Source organism: Apodemus sylvaticus, chromosome 2, assembly GCF_947179515.1.
Source record: "Apodemus sylvaticus chromosome 2, mApoSyl1.1, whole genome shotgun sequence".
NCBI lineage: Eukaryota > Metazoa > Chordata > Mammalia > Rodentia > Muridae > Apodemus > Apodemus sylvaticus.
In genome coordinates, this window is record NC_067473.1 from 14,250,509 (window position 1) to 14,269,681 (window position 19,173).

Sequence of the window (19,173 nt, forward strand, 5' to 3'; positions counted from 1 at the left end):
GGTCACAAAACCAAGACATGTTTTTACATAGACGAAAACTCAAGACAGATTTACAAGCATTTTGTCTCTACACAATTCTCATTTATTTTCGGGTCAGTTTATACGATCACTAACCCAAGAATTAGCGTTTGTTCATTAAATTTTTCAGACTGTTTGGTAAACAAGAAAATAATAAAAAAGATTAGCAAATCACCAAGAAAGCATGCAACGTATTGTCAGAAACGAGACACATCTTCAAGAACTTCGTGTTTTGTTGGAAATAAATTTTATTAGGTTTTTAAACTTTTCTTAGACAAGAAACACCATTTTTAAACAGATGTGTTGTTAAGATATTAGCACACACATTTATCAGTAGTGGGAGCACCTGAGCACATCACGGAACAAATATACGGACACAGTTGAATGATAGTCACAGTCACATGCTGATTTCCAAAGGATGATGCTAACTCTACAGTTTGCTATGTTACCAAATGTCTAGTTATATACAGGGTAGCAGATTCAGAAAGTGCTCTCAGTCTACCTATCAGATAAAGAACTTGATTAAATGATTTTTGTCTAATGTGAATCTTCAATAATAACCACAGGAGACATACAGAAAACATCAATATGCCAAAGTCAATGAGAATATAAGTTTCACTCATTCATTCACTCTTGTTACACTAAAGGCAAATAATTATTAAGGGAAAAGCATTTGATTATTTATTGAGCGTTCACTTTCATTTCAAACTCAAAAAGAGGGAAAGTCACTTCTGTCATACGTATAGTTATGAACACATGTAGCTGTAGTTGGCTAATTTTGGACTATTTGACATTATAGCAATTAAAATAATTTTTTAAAAATAGTGTTAGTTATGATTTAAATAATAAAGTAAAAAAATACTATAAACATCTTTATGATACTTTAATGAAATGAAGCATTGATTAAATCATTTCTAAGAAACTGGGCACAATATAGTAACAAATAATTTATTTTATTCCATATTACTGCCAGCACAATTGTTACTATCACTACCACCAACATCATAACAACCATTCTATAGTGAGAATCAATATCAGCTGGTTACCAGCTATAATATTCCCAGAATACAACTAGTCTAGTGTATATGATTCCTCCAGTCAACCTCATAGATATGTAGAGAATGCATATTTAACTATCATGATCTATTAAAATATGGACCATATTAAGGATCAAGGGCAATTATTATCCCTTAATGTTGAGTACTGTTCTTTTAAAACACAAATGGTAATTGAATGAGTTTAGAGTCACCAAAACTTTTCTTAATATTAAGTAAAATCAGAGAAAACACCAACTTCTCGCTACTAGTGTTATCTGTATCTATAATAATGATTCTATAATTTCTCATCTTTTATAAAAATTCACTCTGTGCTTTTTCTTCTCTGTTGAAAGACTTCTTAGTACTAAATTTAAATCAGCAAGTAACTTTCATCTCTGATGACTCAATGGACTAATAGGGAAATGAAATGCTTCTCAAGGTTTAAGTGTTGCAAAAAGATTACTAATCTAGTAATTAGAGATTATAAACTGTTGCCAGTAAGATAAAAAAGCTAATTCTAATAACATAAAATAAAAATGGAAAATCATATATTGTGTTATTTACAAAAAAGTAAAAAACACTAAGAGCCCTATTTGCAATTAAAAAAGAAATAGTTTTGTTGTGAGAAGGGCCATCAGTGTCCCTCAGAAGTTCATTCATATAAGAATTGGTGTTGCATAGAGCAATTTCTGTTACAACCTAGGAGTTTCGTCAGCTGCAAACTTGGCACACTGGCAGGATCTTTTTCTTTCTCAAGGGAAATGCTGGTGCATGATCAGAAGCTCCATCACTGACTCCCTTGATTGGTCTGATTGATCTAACCCCATTGCTAGTTTTTTTAGAATGGAGGGGCAGCTGTATTAGGAAGCCTTCCATTCATTCAGGTTTAATACCTAGCTACTCAGGATGATCTTGCTCTGGGGTTTCCTCTGTGTAAGGTGTAACTAGAATGGAGTAAGCTACCGTGCTATGCAACCTTTCAGTGAACCCTTAGAGTATGCTGTAGAGCAGGATCAGGGATGAAACAGAGCCTTTTGATGTCAGAAGATCCTCTTACACTTCTTCCCATCCCCTTGTGATGGATTATAGGCTTCCTCAATTGTCTGCTGGAAATATCCATGACAACAAACAGCAGAACTAGTAGTCTCTAAAACGAAAATGGTAGCAATATCCTAACTTTGGAAATTTGCATCTCCCATTGTTCAATTTAAAAAGACTATCAGTGGTAAATGGATTTGCATTGCCTGGGAGGTGGGACCAAAATATGGAGGGAAGAGAGCGATGGTATTTTAGGACAACCAACGAAGACTTATATATTGTTTTAATCAGTGTAAGATATGCAATTTGTCATATCCTTTACTCCTAGTGTTTTACATTACTTTCAACTTTAATGTTACTCTCTAGAATATGAGAAAATTCAATTTCCAACCAAGAATTTTAAGATGACTTCCTGTCGTCCTACTAGAATTTCATTTTAAATAAAGCAATAATTTTTAGCTTAAAACCTCCACAAAGCAATTTAGTTTACTTTGCGTAGGGTTTGGGAATGAGATTATAACCATGTTCTTCAGTAAATTTGGTGTGATGATTAATTTTTACTTAATATTCAATCTTTTTCATGTTAAATGGAAGTTTATATTTAAATGCACATGAAAACCAGTTGTGGAACTGGTTTTTATTCCCATGCTGATGCTCACCAATCATTTGAAGTTGCTTCTCACATATAAAATTTGAGAATTAAAAAGCTACAGAATAATTAACTCTCAGTTTATATATAAAGCTATATTTGCAAATGTGCTTTCCTATCTCATATGTCTCTTTGTATACCATTATTTCAGGGGAAAGTGAATTTCAATGACATTTGCAAGGTGTTATGTGCAAAGTAAGTAGGACTAGAAGCCAGGATCTTCATCCCAGTTGAGTGTGTTTCCCACAATTTCTGTGTTAACTTTCTTTATTGGCATTGGTGGTTGATGGGGAAGAGAAGGCTTCATCTTAATGTTTCATACATTGATGTTTGAGTCTATATCGTTAAAATAAGTCAAATATGTTTTAATCTTAAACACTGACATTTTACATTCTTTCCCATCATGGGCGATTTCTAATTCTGATATCACTAGCAAGGAAGCAGAATAGGAAAAGGAGCATAACATTGATATCAGAGTTTTCATTACATAGTCATTGAGTTTAGGAAAAAAAAAACATGGAAAATCAGGAAATGACAAGAGTTTAATCAATGTGATATGACAAATATAGTTTGTTTGCCAGAACAATAATTTTATGTCCCTGACAGTACATTAAGCAAGGGAAAGGAAATATGCAACGATACATGTAATAGCAGTTCCTCAGAGAACAAGCAATCCTCTTCTTAGGGCACACGAATTAATCTAGATACTTTCATGTGTACAGTTGAGAACACCTTGACTTGATGAAAATCATGGAGGCTGTAATATTTTCAACCAACGTACATATTTTGTGGGTTAGCATTCTTCTTTAATAACCAGTCTCTAATTTTTGTTTTATTTCTAGATAAATACAATTTCATTTTAACCTATTATTATCTTCACTCTTTACTATTTTAAATTACACCAAAACTGATGTGCTTTTGCCACGTAGAATTCAGACCTACTGTTGTATAGCTTTCTAACATAGACATAGGGAAAACATGCACCTTGTAATCTAAAATCCATTGTTCACAAATCTGGTTTAATTTCCCCCATAAACATAGTCACTTTCTGGTCTTGTAGACAACTCGGAATTTAATCTTATGTCAGAATTCCAGACCAGGAAGTTTTATGAGAATATAGGACAAGAAGTTTTGAAAACAGTGATTAATTACATTAGTTTTTTTCAAACAAGGTTGTGTGTGTATAAGCAATTGCTTTCACACTACCTTTCAACACCATGATAACCTTTGTGCCTCTCTTTTTTTTTTTTTTTTTAGTTCTAGCTCAGTCTGATCAAAGACATTTATCTTAAAAAAAAAATCAAATCTTCTTTCACAGTTTCTCTCCACAGCTATGAGCAACCCAGTGTCTCTGGCCTGTTTTCATCTGTTTGCTTTCAACACGTGGACTTTTAAAGTCTCTTTGTATTCCACAGCAATGCCGTCTGTTTGGATCTCATGTTTGCTCTTGAAAACATAGATCAGCACAGTAGTGTTCAAGTGCAGTCTCGAACCGAGGCTACGGAGCTCTACTTCTTCACCCTGAGCAGACACATCTTCAGTGTGTTTGAGTAGGACTCACCAACAGTTTGTGCCAATTGACTATTCTTTTCCTCAGATCCACTTTGTCAAGCCAGATACATGCTTCTCCAATCAAAGTCTTCTTCATAAACTTCCCTCCATTGGAGAAAAGTAAAATCTAGAAAACATAGTCAGAATTATATGTAGATAGAGCTCCACACAAAGGAGCATCTTCCAATTTTGAAGAAGTTTTTATTATAAAAAGACAACCAGGAAGAGAGGGAGATGTGAGGATGTATTACATGTATTTGAAAAAGAGCAGAGATATTCTTGAAATAGCTATTAATACAAATTAGTTCAGATCAACCTTTCTATTAATCTTCCTTAAATTTTACTATATCTCCAAATCACACACTCTGAAGGATAGGCAAATATAATATAATATAATATGATATGATATGATATGATATGATATAATTAATATAATATAATATAATAATTTGTATGTTAATGTAATACAAATATGCTCATTCTAATTAGATATACTTAAAATGATGAAAACTTTGGGTTTGGGAACTTTACATATATTTTTAAATCATTCAGGTCCCTATTTTCATATTAATTTCAGGAAAACTGATGATGTTCCATTCTTATAACTCTCCAATCTTAATTTAATCTCTGAATAATACATTTGTTGATATAGGATTTAGAGTTCTTGTCTTTAGTGATTTATATTAATTTTGTCAATGAAGATTAACTGTGTCTTTTCAAATATATGCATAGAAAACATATGAATATTTATCTTATTTTAATTTATATGTATGTGTGTCTGCTAGAATCCTGAAGACAATTTCAGAGACCTTGAAGCTGAAGATACAAGAGGTTGAAAGTCAATCAATGCGGGTCTCAGGTGGTGAACTTTGGTTCTCTGAAAGAGCAGTATGTAGTTTTAACCACTGAGTTATCTCTCCAACCACTGAACTTGAGTTCGTAATATATGTTCACCTCCACTGCAAGGTATTAAGTACTGGTATCATGGAACGGATTCGTATATTTCCATATATTCTCCTCTATCCACATTTCCTTTTCTTGCATGTCTACTGAAGGCATGTTGTATGATAACCATTCTGCTAGACTACAGGGGAAAAGCTAAAGAAAAATAAGCCTTAATATAGAGAAAGGGTACCATGTAAGTATATAAATTATTGAATAGGAGAAGATCTGCTTTGGAAAGTAATAGGTAAGATAGTGATTAAGGTGTTATGAATAATATGTAGGGTTCTCAGTAAAAATGAGTATTGAAAATGGCCTATGGGGATACATGAGAAAGAGGCTTTAAAGGGCAGGAAAAAATGAGCAAAGAACTCAAGACGTAATGTAATTTAAAAAGACTCAGATGTGTCTGGAATATAGAAAAGTGACAAGGAGCTGAGGTCAAATCAATATAAATAAAGCCCACTTCAGAGCACCTTGAATGATACAAAAAAATGACGTTTCACCACACAGCTTTAATGGAAACCTTAGGGAGAGTGACCATGAGAACAGGAGGAATCCACCCAAAGTAGCAAAACAGAGTAGTCAAGTGGTAGGTAACTGCATAGGGTGACTGCATAGGTGTTAAGGGGGTTCGCAGGGCTCCTTTGGTGATGCTTCTAATGAGTAGCTACCATATAGTATATGATCAGTATCTAAACATAGAACATCTGAATGAACAATAAGTATAATAGTATGAATGGAACAGTAAATCAGTAATATATGACACAGTTACCTGAAGTGAATGGCCTGCAGGACTTAGGCTGAATCTAAAAGTTTCATTAAAGGAAGGCTCTCGATCATGTCGGCATACCCTTGTTTTCTTTTTAATAACCTTTTTTTGGGTAGAGATGTTTATCACATATATTTTCACATATAAATCTGAAAATAAGACATAAGCTCATTAAGTGCCCATCGATCACAGTATTTGCTCTTGCCTGCTGGTGTTCTCACCATGTGGTATACAAGCATAATAAACTACATACTATTTGTTGCAGAAATCATAAAGTGATCATAAGTATACCATTTTCTTATAAGTTTAAGTTAGTTTTACTTAAATTAATTGTTGCTTATTAGGTGTAGCACTCTAGTGTTTTTTATGCTTTAGAATTGCTTTATTTTTGGAGGAAAACATAGTACGTCATTCCCTTCCTTTCTTTGCTCAGAAACATTTCACAGAACATAGGACAATTCATTATAGGTGAAAGAAAATAACTTTTAAAAAGATGCTACACAAAAGACAGTTAAATGCATATGCCTGAGTATTGCTCTCTGTGATAATTACCAAAAGAGTGTTAGCTTTAGTGTTCTCAGATACAGTTAGTTTTTTTTGTAAAAAAAAAAATTATTTATTTACATTTCAAATGTTATCTCCTTTCCTTGTTTCCTCTCCAAAAAGTCTCCTCCCCTCCCCCTCCCTCTGCTTCTATGAGGGTGTTCTGCCTACCACTCTAGCTTCTCTGTCCTGGCATTCGCCAACACTGGGGCATTGAGTTTCACAGGCCAAGGACCTTCCTCCCATTGATGTCTGACAAGGCCATCCTCAGTTACATAAGCTGTTAGAGCCATGGGTTGATCCATGTGTAGTCTGGTGGTTTAGTCCCTGGCAACTCTGGGGGATCTGGTTAGTTGATATTGTTCTTCCTTCTATGGGGTTGCAAACCCCCTTCAGTTCCTTTTATCCTTTCTCTAACTCCTCCATTGGGGACCCTACGCTCAGTTCAATGGTTGGCTGGGAGCATCTGTCTCTGTATTTGTCAGGCTCTGGCAGAGCCTCCCAGGAGACAACTATATCAGGCTCTTGTCAGCAAGCACTTCTTGGCATCCACAATAGTGTCTGCATTTGGTGACTGTATATGGGATGGACCTCCTGGAGGGGCAGTCTCTGGATGGTCTTTCCTTCAGTCTCTGCTCTACACTTTGTCTTTTATCTCCTCCCATTGGTATTTTGTTCCCCATCTAAGAAGGACCGAATTATCCACACTTTGGTCTTCCTTCTTCTTAGGTTTCATGTGGTCTGTGAATTGTATCTTGGGCAAGCACACAGATTTTTATGCTGAAAATCTAACTGAAGTTTAGGAAAACAATTTTATCCTTAAAGTAGAAATTAAATTGAATTATTTTTTGCACATTATTCTAATGTTTTCCATGCATGGGTGAAATTTTACCTAAGATTTCTTGTAAAATTTAAGGGATGGTTCTAGGAAACTAGTAGATAGCCTTCATTGATCATTATCATAAAAGTAGATACCTGGTAAATGATCTGGAGACTTAAATTTGTAGGTAATATTTCTGCACTGGAGAATTTCAACTATTAGTTGTTCACCATCTGTTTTCATTTCCTTTTTCAGTGCCAGCTTGATTTCTCCCATTACTTGAGTTTTAGCTAGAAGAATTCAACAAAAACAAGTCGAATAATTAATGCTACTTATTAAATTTTTACCTTAGTCACTTTGAAATGTTCACTTACTGGATTTTATTAAGTATTTCATTTAGTATCATGCACAGTTCAAACCCTTAAGGAGTAAATAGATTCACGGGGATCACATCATTCAGATACGTTTAAGAAAGCATGCTAAACATGATGGCGGACAAAGGAAATTGTAAGTAGATGTGGTATTGAGCTGTAGAGTCTTGTTTGAAGAGGTAATTGATGACCTTTTAGGAAGAGAAACAAACATGCAAATTATAAAAATTTAAGACAATATATAGGTAAAAATGTCTTTTAAATGTAGCATGCTGTTTGCCAACATTTCTGTTGTATCTTGGCTCTGGTGTTGTTTCACCAGGTTTGCTCAAGAATACATGGTAACATACCCAAATCTTACGGTGTAGAGTTTCTATTTCTTGTTTCTTTTATAAAATATAGATGGTAGTTATGTGTAAAAAATTGTATAAGGCAAAATGTATAAGTAATATAGAATAGATTCACCATAGTTTCTTCTAGAATTTTAGCTTTTATTATTGAAGGGACTTTCCATGCCACATCAAATCTGTTGTGACTCCACCAATTCCTCTATTAATTCATAGACTCATTCACCAAAACACAGCTTGTTCTTCTTTTTACTTTGGACTGAGTGTCCTGCCAACAGGACGAATACAGTGTGTATAAAATGCAGAAATGAGTATGAATAAATATATATTTTCAAATCAGATTCTTACATTTCTAATGCTGATAGATATAATCCTCATAAACTGGACCTTCCTGATTCTATAACAGTACAAATACAGCCCGAAAGCAAATACTTGGGAATAGGTTGTTGACAGCTATATTTAAAAAGAAAATATAAATTTATGTATTTTAAATAACCACTAATCCAGACTCACAGGATTTTTCACCTATTGGGAAAAGATACTTTAATTAGATATTTCTATGGATAAATAAGTGACTAGGAAGAATAATTCTGAAGTATGTAGTGACATTGTTTCAAAAAGAATGTGACACTGGAACTCCTCTTGGAAAAGAGCTAAGGCTGCAAGTAGGATGGGGATTGGGAGATGCAAGGGAAAGGGAATTCTTCTGTTAAGAAAATAAAACAGCATGTTAGTACATAGGATTACCATGTGGGAAATCCAGGTCTGGAGGACCGCAAGGCATTGTTCACTGGGGCCACATTAACAGCTTTATTTCCAAATTCAGAACACAGAAATTTATTGAAAGTCTCTTAACACAATGCATTCTCAAACATTTGTTTTCAGGATATTTATTTGCACTTTAAAAAAAAAGTCAAAAGAGCCTTGGCTACACAGATTATATTTATCAACATTAGAGTTTTAAAATTTTAATTTAAAAATCCACTATGATATATTATTTTCATAGAAGCGTATGAAGTTCATTCTTTCTTCCAAACACAGAGTTGGGGGTGAGGAGACTATCTTGTCATTCTTTTGGTCAATTGTTAATAATTGTGATATTATATACTAAGACCAGTTGTTTAAAGATAGAAAGAGAAATCTCAGCAAGGTCCAGCTCAGCAGTTTCCGTGACCACGTCAGACATGCAGAAGTTTGCAGGGAAAAGAGAAAGTTGGCCAACACAAGAGGATTCTGGGGCCCAGCCCTGAGAGAATAAGCAATGAGGGCGGCCCACACCCAGCCCTGGAAAGCCTTGTTAAACCTTTGAGCTAAGGCTGGCAGCCTTAGCTCATCACCTTGGGATTGTCTGAGTCTCAGCATTTGGAATATACAGTCTTGGTGACTGGCGGCTGAAACTCCAATATCACATCCAAGAAATTCACAAGAGTTAGATTATGTCTTCAGAGTGAGAAGACATTTCTGTGTTTGCTGGATTGACCACTTTGTTGTCTGAGTTGCAAAAGAGGAAGTGAAAGCAAACCTGAATAGGTGGGAAAACTGATTACCAAGTGAGTGGATCCATGTCCCCAAAGCTATAGACAGACAGGTGTCCTTTATTTAACAAACCATTCCTGAGACTGGGTTGTGAAGCATTAAAAATTATTCCCAGTATATAATAACTAAAAAATATTGGGCTTCATTGTGACATTTTCATATGTGTATATAATGCCTCTGGATCACATGCATCTCCCATGATCCTCTGTTTTCCCAATGCCCCCTCTCTTTAGAAAGAGAATTCTCACTCTAAATATTCAAGCAAGGGACCCTCACTATTTGGAGCCATTAGAGAGGGTTGATAGGGGAACAGGGGGAAGGCAAAATGGAAGACTTTTGGGGGGGAACCAAGAAAGGGGACAACATTTGAAATGTAAATGAAGAATATATTTAATAAAAAAAAGTGGACAGAAGTGATTGCACTAAAGATACCGAAGCTTTTTCTCCCTGGTAAATACATTTTTATAGGTCACAGACTCCTTTCCTAGGAGCCAATGATCTGATCTGTTACCTCCCAGCCTTCTCACTTTGAAACACTTGCTAAATAAAGTTCCTGAGTCATCACACTGTCTGCTTTCTTCCTGGAAGTTTAACCTCACATCCTTCACGGTGGGATGCTTGTGAAGCATTTGATAAGATTTGCTCTATTCAAAGATTTTCCACCTTGCTCTTTAATATTTCTAACTGAAGAGAGAAAAGGACGTATTTACTGAGGTCATCCTCAAGCAGTTTTTTTTGAGTGGCTTTTCTTCTGAAGCAGATGCTTCTGTGAAGATAAAAAGAAATTGGTGGGTCTGCTGTCCTCACAGGGTGGGCATCTGCTCCAGATGTGGGTGAAACTTTGAGTCCCAGGGCACCACAAACATAGAGGATATGTGATACTATTTTTGAATATGGGGTAAAAATGGAATAAGGCAGGAAAAAAATTTTCAACCAATGTTCATGTCTTGAAACCTATGCATCTTTGATTCTATTAGAAGAGTAATATTATAAAGCTTGGAGAGAAAAATTAAATATTTTCTATACATGGATATGAAATGCTAAATATTTGAAGCAATAGATCCTATTAACCTAATTTGAATGCTTACTAAAGTATACGTGATTCATTGTATGGTAGCTTACAAATAAATATATACAAATTTTTATGTGTCAATTTACCAAATAGATAATAATAATGCTACTGAAAATAGAAATATATTTATTCTACAATGCAGCACAAACCTGGAACTTATAAACTAAGAGAATCAAGCAGGAACTGTGGCACATGCTGGATTGATCACTTTTTCAGTCTCAAAGGAGGAAGTGAAACCAAACCTGCATTTTGGAGGCAGGAGGCTCAAGAGTTCAAAGCCAGCCTCTGCTGCACAGTGAGCATAAGCCAACCTTGCATACATGAGACCCCATCAGAAAGTAAAGAAGAGGGAGGAAGAGAGGCAGAGAGATATAAACTATGTGTTTCAAGAGTAAAATGTCCAAGCGATAGATGAAGCAAAAATGAAAAATAAAAGTTGTACAGATAAGAAAGTATTCATGGATAAGAACAATCTGGAAACAAAAGTAAATAAAAGTAATGAATACTATGGGTAGAGAAAAATATTAAGGTAATTATACCTAATGTATCTGTGCTCCTTTGCATAAGAATGGTCCCACTAGGCTCACAGATTTTGATGCTTGGTAGCCAGGGAGAGGCACTATAGAGATGTGGCCTTATTGAGATAGATGTGGGCTTACTGGAGAAATGTGTCACAGGGCATGGCCTCAAAGTGTCAAGTACTCAAGCCAGGCCTAGTGTCTTTATGCTGCCTGTATATCTGGTTGTAAATCTCACAGTCCCTTCTCCAGCACCATGGCTGTCTGCACGGTATCATGTTTGTTGCCATGAGCATCATGGACTAAACCTTTGAATTTGTAAGCCATCTGAATTAACTGCTTTCATTTCTAAGGGTTGCCTTGACCATGGTGTCTCTTCACAGCGGCAGAACACTAAGACGGTATCTCACAATCCTGGAAATACTGATGAGCTTATGTGTTGATAGAGCTCATTGAACTGTACTTCACAGAAAAAAAAATATGATTGAAGAATGGACAGGGAAAGGGTCAATCCTGTGAAAGAGTTTATACACTGTTGTATAAAACAGTCATTGTGAAATAATTAAAACTGAATATTTAATATGCTAACAGACCACCTAGGAAAATAAAGGAGAAGAAGAAAGGAAAAGGACAAGTAAAAGAAGGAAGGAGGGAGGGAGGAGTGGGAGGAGGGAAGGAGGAGTGGGAAAACAGAGGGAGGGATGGGAGGAGGAAGGGAGGAGTGGGATAAGGGAGGGAGGAGTGGGAGGAGGAAGGGAGGAGTGGGAGAAGGGAGGGAGGGATGGGAGGAGAGAGGGAGGAGTGGGAGGGGGAGGAATGAGAGGTGGGAGGAAGTGGAAGGAGGAGATAGAGAGGAGTGGGAGGAGGGAGGGGGAGTGAGAGAGGGGAGAAGTGGGAAGTGGGAGGGAGTGGTGGGAGGAGGGATGGAGGAGTGGGAGGAAAGAGGGAGGAGTGGGAAGAGGGAGGAAAAAATGAAAACTAAAGGATGAACACAGGCAATCAATCATAATAGAAGAAGGATGGATAGACAATAAACTTCCTCATACTTTAAATGCAACAGTAGAATTTAAAAATAAAATAGAGGATTAAAATGATACATGGTTAATCTCTTAATATTTAACTTAGTTTCTTAACCTGTGATATTTTAAAAATAAATTAATGTATAAAATATTTATTGAAATTTGTACTCTACTATATTTTACATTGCTATATTTTTCATTTAAATTAATATTTATAAAGAGAATGAATAATTTAATTTGATTTTTGGCAAAATTGGGTTCTTATTATCTCTTTAGCTAGATAACATGTTTCAAATAGTGTGATTGTCAAATTATCTCTATTTCCAACAGGTTTTTTTTTAGCACTTTCTAAGGTGTTTTTGTTCTCCTTAAAATATGCAGTGATCTTCCCATGTCTACCCTCAAAAAAGTTATGCACATACTTGAAAAGTGCATATTTGTCATATCTATGTGCCCACATTAATATTGATGCTGAAATATCTAACTTATATTTTAGGGAAATATAAACCACTAAAATTAACATGTAATTATCTCATACCAAAAAGAAAATATAGTAGGCATAATCACCATTTCATAGAAAATGGTGATCTGTGTGTTTTGTGTATTTAAGAAATTAAGTACAGAGTTCTGAGCCTCATAGACACCTTGTACGTTTTGTGAGCAAGATTGTCACAACATTGGCACATTTGTGAAAATATTCACTACAAAATGTGTTTACAAAATGTATTTATAAAATACACTTCAAAATGTATTAGAATGAAGGGATTTCAGAAGTAATTTTGTGGTTTACTTTAGCCATGTTCTAGACTTTATAAATCAAGGAAGCTTCCACCGAAAAACTTTTATGTGGTTAAAGTATAGAAAATGTCCCCTTGAAGTTGTTGTCTACATGTGCACTTTGGGTCACAGATGTAAGGTATATACCACCACCACCACAACAACAGCAAAATCAAGGGAAATCTTCCAAAACTGCCAGGTGTGGTATCACGCATCTTTAATCCCAGTACTGGGGTGGCAGAGGCAGGCAGAATTATATGTATAAGACCAACCTGGTCTAAATAGTAAGTTCCAGGAATGCCTCAGAAAATATAAAAGAAACATTTCTGAGATACTTATATAAGATCATTGTGAAAATGTTTACTAAAGCTGCAGAGTCACTTAGTGATGTGCATATTGACTGGAGAAGTCTTTATGTCATCTTTAAAGATGTATTTGTTAATTACTTCTAAGTCTGTGTATGTATATGTATCAGTGTGTATTTGTCTATGAGAGTGCAGTTGTCCACACAGCCCAGAAGAGGGAAGATGATGCTAGAGCTGGAGGCTGCTGTGAGGCCAGTGAATTGGGTGCTGGAAACTGAATTTGGGTCCTTGCAAGAATAGAAGTATTGCTCTTAACCACTGAGTCACCTCTCCAGTGCCTCAGAAAATATTCCTTTGAAATCACTTTGTTTTAATCTCTAAATCTCTAACACTTAACTAAACTTCATGTAAATTTTTTTATCATGGAAAATTTTATAAACATATAGTAATCGTAGGCATAAAAGTATTCCTAAGTTGATTGAAAGTGGGATTATAAACATTTTCTGATAAACTTGAAGATTTACATGGAAAATATTTCTGATAAAATTGAAGAAATATATAGAAAAACGTGTTAACATTAAAGATTATCATGGAACTTATACAGATAAAATGATAGGCATAAAGATAATTCTAAGTTGATTGAAGGTGCAATTATAAACATTTTCAGATAAAATTGAAGATTTACATGGGAAATATTTCTGGTAAAATTCAAGAAATAGACAAACATGTTAAAATTGACCATTTTATGAAAAATTTTATATATAAAATGGTAGATATAAAAACTCTCTCTAAATTAATTGAAGGTGGAATTAGAAACATTTGTGATAAAATCAAAGATTTATATTGAAAACATTTTGGATAAAATAGAGGAAATATATAGAAAGACATTAAAATTGAAGATCATGAAAAATAATACAGATAAAATCGTAGACATAAAAAATTGCTAAATTAATTAAAAGGGGAAATACAAATATTTTCTGATAAAATTGAAGATTTACATGAGACATATTTCATTAGTTTATGTCTTTTTATTGGGGAGTTGAGTCCATTATTTTTAAGAGATATTAAGGAATAGTGATTGTTGCTTCCTGTTATTTTTGATATTATTTTTATATTTGTGTGGATATCTTCTTTTGGTTTTGTTGGAAGAAGGTTACTTTCTTTTCCCAGGGTGTAGTATCCCTCCTTGTGTTGGCATTTTCCATCAATTATCCTTTGTAGGACTGGATTTGTGGACAGATATTGTGTAAATTTGGTTTTATCATGGAATATCTTGGTTTCTCCATCTATGATGATTGAGAGTTTTGCTGGGTATTGTAGCTTGGGCTGGCATTTGTGTTCTCTTAGGGTCTGTATGAGGTCTGCCTAGGATCTTCTAGCTTTCATCGTCTCTGGTGAGAAATCTGGTGTGACTCTGATAGGTCTACCTTTATAAGTTACTTGCCCTTTTTTTCCTTTACTGCTTTTTAATATTCTTTCTTTGTTTAGTAAATTTGGTGTTTTGATTATTATGTGCTGGGAGGACTTTTTGTTCTGGTCCAGTCTGTTTGGAGTTTGAAGGCTTCTTGTATGTTCATGGGCATCTCTTTCTCTAGGTTAGGGAAGTTTTCTTCTACAATTTTGTTGAAGATATTTACTGGGCCTTTAAGATGTAAATCCTTGCTCTCATCTATACCTATAATCCTTAGGTTTGGTCTTGTCCTTGTGTCCTGGAGTTCCTGGATGTTTTGTGTTACCAGCTTTATGCAATTTGCATTTTTTTAATTGTTGGGTCAATGTTTTCTATGGTATCTTTAGCACCTGAGATCCTGTCTTCTATCTCTTGTATTCTGTTGTTGATCTATGACTCCTGTATTCTTTCCAAGGTTTTCTATCTCCAGAGATGTCTCAGTTTGTGATTTCTTTATTGTCTCTACTTCCACTTTTAGATCCTGGAGGGTTTTGTTCAGTTCCTTCACTTGATTGTTTGTGTTTTCTTGTAATTTTTTTTTTTTTTAGGAATTTTTGTGTTTCTTCTTTAAGGGATTCTGCCTGTTGACACATGATCTTCTGTGTTTCTTTAAGGGAGTTATTTAAGTCTTTCTTGAAGCCCTTTATCAGCATCATGAGATATGATTTTAAATCCAACCCTTGCTTTTCTAGTGTGTTGGGGTATCCAGGACTTGCTATGGTGGGAGAAGTGGGCTCTGATGTTGCCATGTGGCCTTGGTTTCTGTTGGTAGGGTTCTTGTGCTTGCTCTTCACCATCTGGTTATCTCTGGTGCTAGTTGGTATTGATGTCTCTGGCTGGAGTTTGTTCCTCCTGTGGGCCTGTAAGCCTGTGTCCTTACTCCTCTGAGCTCAGAAGTGAAAGCACTGCTGGGAGATTACTCTCTCCTGGCAGGCTATGCACAGAAGGCTGTGGAGTTTCCCAGCTCCCTGGTGCAAATGGCAGCAAAAAGACTTCCATCCCAGCTGCTCCACTGATCTTATGCCCTGTGTGCTCTTATCTGGTCCTCTCCAGAGAGAAGGTGGAGATTTCACCTCTGCACTCAGAAATAAAAGCTCTGCTGGGAAACCACTCTCTCCTGGTGGGCTGTGCACAGAAGGCTGTGGAGTCTCCAGGCTCCCTGGTGACAATGGTGGCAGGAAGACTTCCTTCCCAGCTGCTCCATTGATCTTATGCCCTCTATGCTCCTAGCCCAACTTCATGTAAATTTAGTTTTGTCTCAGCAACTTTTTTCAATGCAAGATGTTTGTAGGCAAAGCTGTCTTTGAGAGTATTTTTATAAATACTCAGACAGGAAGCAACCAATGGAGAAAAGAAATCAATGAAAGAATAGAATTTTTAAGAGGGGAGACTATAAAATGAAGACAAGGCATATGGTAGACTATTAATGCGTATTACTTTTCATTGAAGCAGACACCAGTTAATAAAGTTAGAGTTGATGTTATGGAAATGTGTTACTCTAACTTGTCATCTGCCTCTCATTACTGAAACCAAAGCCAAAAAACTCTTATTAGACTGAATAGGTCTTATTATACTTATTAGAATTATGGTGGATTTCTCAGCAGCTAAGAGCACTGACTGCTCTTCCTAAGGTCCTGAGTTCAAATCCCAACAACCACATGGTGACTCACAACCATCTGGAAAGAGATCTGATGCCCTCTGGAGTCTGAAGGCAGGTACAGTGTACTTAAATATAATGAATAAATAAATCTTGAAAAAAAAGAAAAAGAAAAAGATATTTTATCTTCTATCATAGGAAGGTGGCAGGCACCACATTAGGTCTATGGTTTGAGCCTGCTGGGGTGGTACAGACAGATGGAGGTGATTTTAGAACTTAGAAGATGAAGAAAGATGTAGGAGTTTAAAATCAGCCCTCATGAACACAGAATTTAAAGCCAACCTATATGTCATGTTTCACGAAGAAAACTGGAAGCTCCTCTGGCTTATAAGTGCTTATGTAATGTAAAATTATATAATGTCACTATTTATGTATCTATTTCATATTTATGATAAGATTAAGCTTTTGAGTTTTCTTAAGATGTATATTGCTGGGTCTCCAGCTACTAAATATCTTCTGTTCTAAATAATTTTTATATTTTCTAAACTCCAATCCTTATGGATACTTTTACTCATGTTCTCATACTTGTCAACAGTGATGTAAAGTTTCTCATATAGTAATTATTGCATTTACTTTTATTATTTCCTCTGTATCAATTCCATATATATATTTGTTTTGTAAATTTCAATATTATTCAACTAAAATGTTGCCACTATTTCTCAAATTAAACTTAATAAGCTTTCATTATTTGCATTTTATGACATTCATTGCATTTATACAATATTATATTATATTATATTATATCATATCAAATATATTATGTTTTGAAGCAGGGCTTCTTGTAGACCTGGCTGGTCATGAACTCACTGTGTAGCTGAGGCCAGCCTTACACTTGTGTCAATCTCTCTCCAGTACTGGGATACAGGTATAGAGGAATTTTCAACCAGTAATATGGCTGCTCTGGCAAGGGATCACATCCAAAAAATCTAGATCTGTGCAATCTGGAAACATGTGTGCCATGTCTTTAATCCCTCAGGCTGCCCTTAGTACACACCCTTAAGGAGAAATTAGTATGCAGAAGGAAGCAGCCATGTTTAAAAGTGACCTCTAATTGAGGGGCAGACAAAGTGATGAACCAGAGAAAGATTTGACAGAGTGAGTCAGAGATGGGATACAGCTAACGCTCATGAGAACAGCACAGGAAAGAGAAGCTATTTAAGAGCAGCTCAGGGAAAGAGAGAGTTGAGTCAACTGGGGAGTCAGAGTTGAATTTGTTAGTAAGTTCGTGTAGTTCTGTTCAGGTTAGCAGAGACAACTGAATCCAGAGAAGAAGGAGCCAGAAGATTAGAACAAATTGCCAAAGTTAGTTTCAGGCCAAGCAGAAAAATTCAGTGCAAAAATGAGAGAAGCCAAGGTGAACCAGTCAGTTTGGAGAGGAATTTGATCCAAAAGATCTAAGTTAGATCAGCCAGCTGGAATTCAGTAAGAACTGGAAAGAGTGAGATTATTCACCAGTAAGCCTCTGGAGAAGACTATTATATCAGACAAATAAAAGTTACTTTTACACATAGATTTGTATTACCAAGACTGGCACAAATTTTACTTTTAATTGATAAAAATTATTTCCTGACTTTTTGGGGTGACATGTAGTGCTTTGATAAGGGTAATGAAGTATAGCACCTCACATACTAGAGTTTACTTCCCAGTATTACTGAGGTTATGGAAAATCAGATCTAGTATTAACTGACAACTTAAACCCAGAAAACTTGTGTTTGCCATTTCACTTAGAATAAATGGTTTTTAGAAAACAGGTTTGTTTGCTTTTTCACTTAGAATAAATAAAAAAATTAAGTAAATTATGTTTTGAGATATTTATATGTTGGCACTTTAAGTTGAACCTTTTTTTGTCAAGCAACTTAAAATTGACAACAAATTTTAACTTATTAAAAATTTGCGGGGCTGGAGAGATGGCTCAGTGGCTAAGAGCACAGACTGTTCTTCCAATAGGTCATGAGTTCAAATCCTAGCACCCACATGGTGGCTCACAACCATCCAAAAAGAGAAAAGACATCTGATGCTTTCTTCTGGTGTCTGAAGACAGTTACAGTGTACTCACATATAATAAATAAATAAATCTTTAAAAAAAACAAAACCAAAAAAAATTGGAATATACCTTATACATAGAATTTTAAGTAAAGCCACTCTCAGTGTTCTATGCCTAGCAGACACTATTTACCATAGAGATGCCAGCAAAATGTAATCCACATTGAGTTTAAGCCACATGTGAACTAATATAAGGTCTATATCAGTTAACTATTTTAATGAAGAAAAAGCACCTACATTTAAAAAATTTAAGCACATATTCCACATTCTATTGCCTAAAATTACTGTAGAATTAGACATAGGAAAAATAGGTTTTTAAATTTTTATTGAAAATAGATTCTTCTCCCAAATATTCATCCCCTCCTTTACTCCTCTTAGCTGTCACCCACCTTCCCTGTCTGCTAGATCCATACCCTTTCTGTTTCTTCTTCAGCAAACAGCAGCCCTCCAAGAGACAAGAAGTACATAGGACAAAACAACATTCAACAAGGCTAGGCAAAAGCCTAGCTGGACAAGGCAACCCAATAGCGGAAAAGAGTCTAGAGATCTGGCAAAACAGTCAAAGACAAACCACCTCCTACTGTGGGAGCCTCACAAAAACACCAAGATAACAGCCATAAGGATGCACAGAGAACTTGTGTAGGTATATGCGGGACCTGTACTTGCACATCAGTGTGTTTCTTTGTGGGTCTGTGACTTGCTCATGTG

The 19,173-nt window shown here is 35.5% G+C and overlaps 1 protein-coding gene across 1 annotated transcript in view; it reads right to left on the reverse strand.

The window, feature by feature from the left end:
• Positions 1 to 4,279: 4,279 nt before the first annotated feature.
• Positions 4,280 to 19,173, reverse strand: part of Pclo (piccolo presynaptic cytomatrix protein) — a 335,880-nt gene continuing 320,986 nt past the window's right edge. Inside the window, exons 23-25 of the mRNA XM_052172403.1 lie at positions 7,526 to 7,660; positions 6,011 to 6,156; positions 4,280 to 4,420 (exon numbers count right to left, since the gene is read on the reverse strand). Of these exons, the coding sequence (XP_052028363.1) occupies positions 4,280 to 4,420; positions 6,011 to 6,156; positions 7,526 to 7,660 (422 nt within the window). The remainder of the gene's footprint in view (positions 4,421 to 6,010; positions 6,157 to 7,525; positions 7,661 to 19,173) is intronic.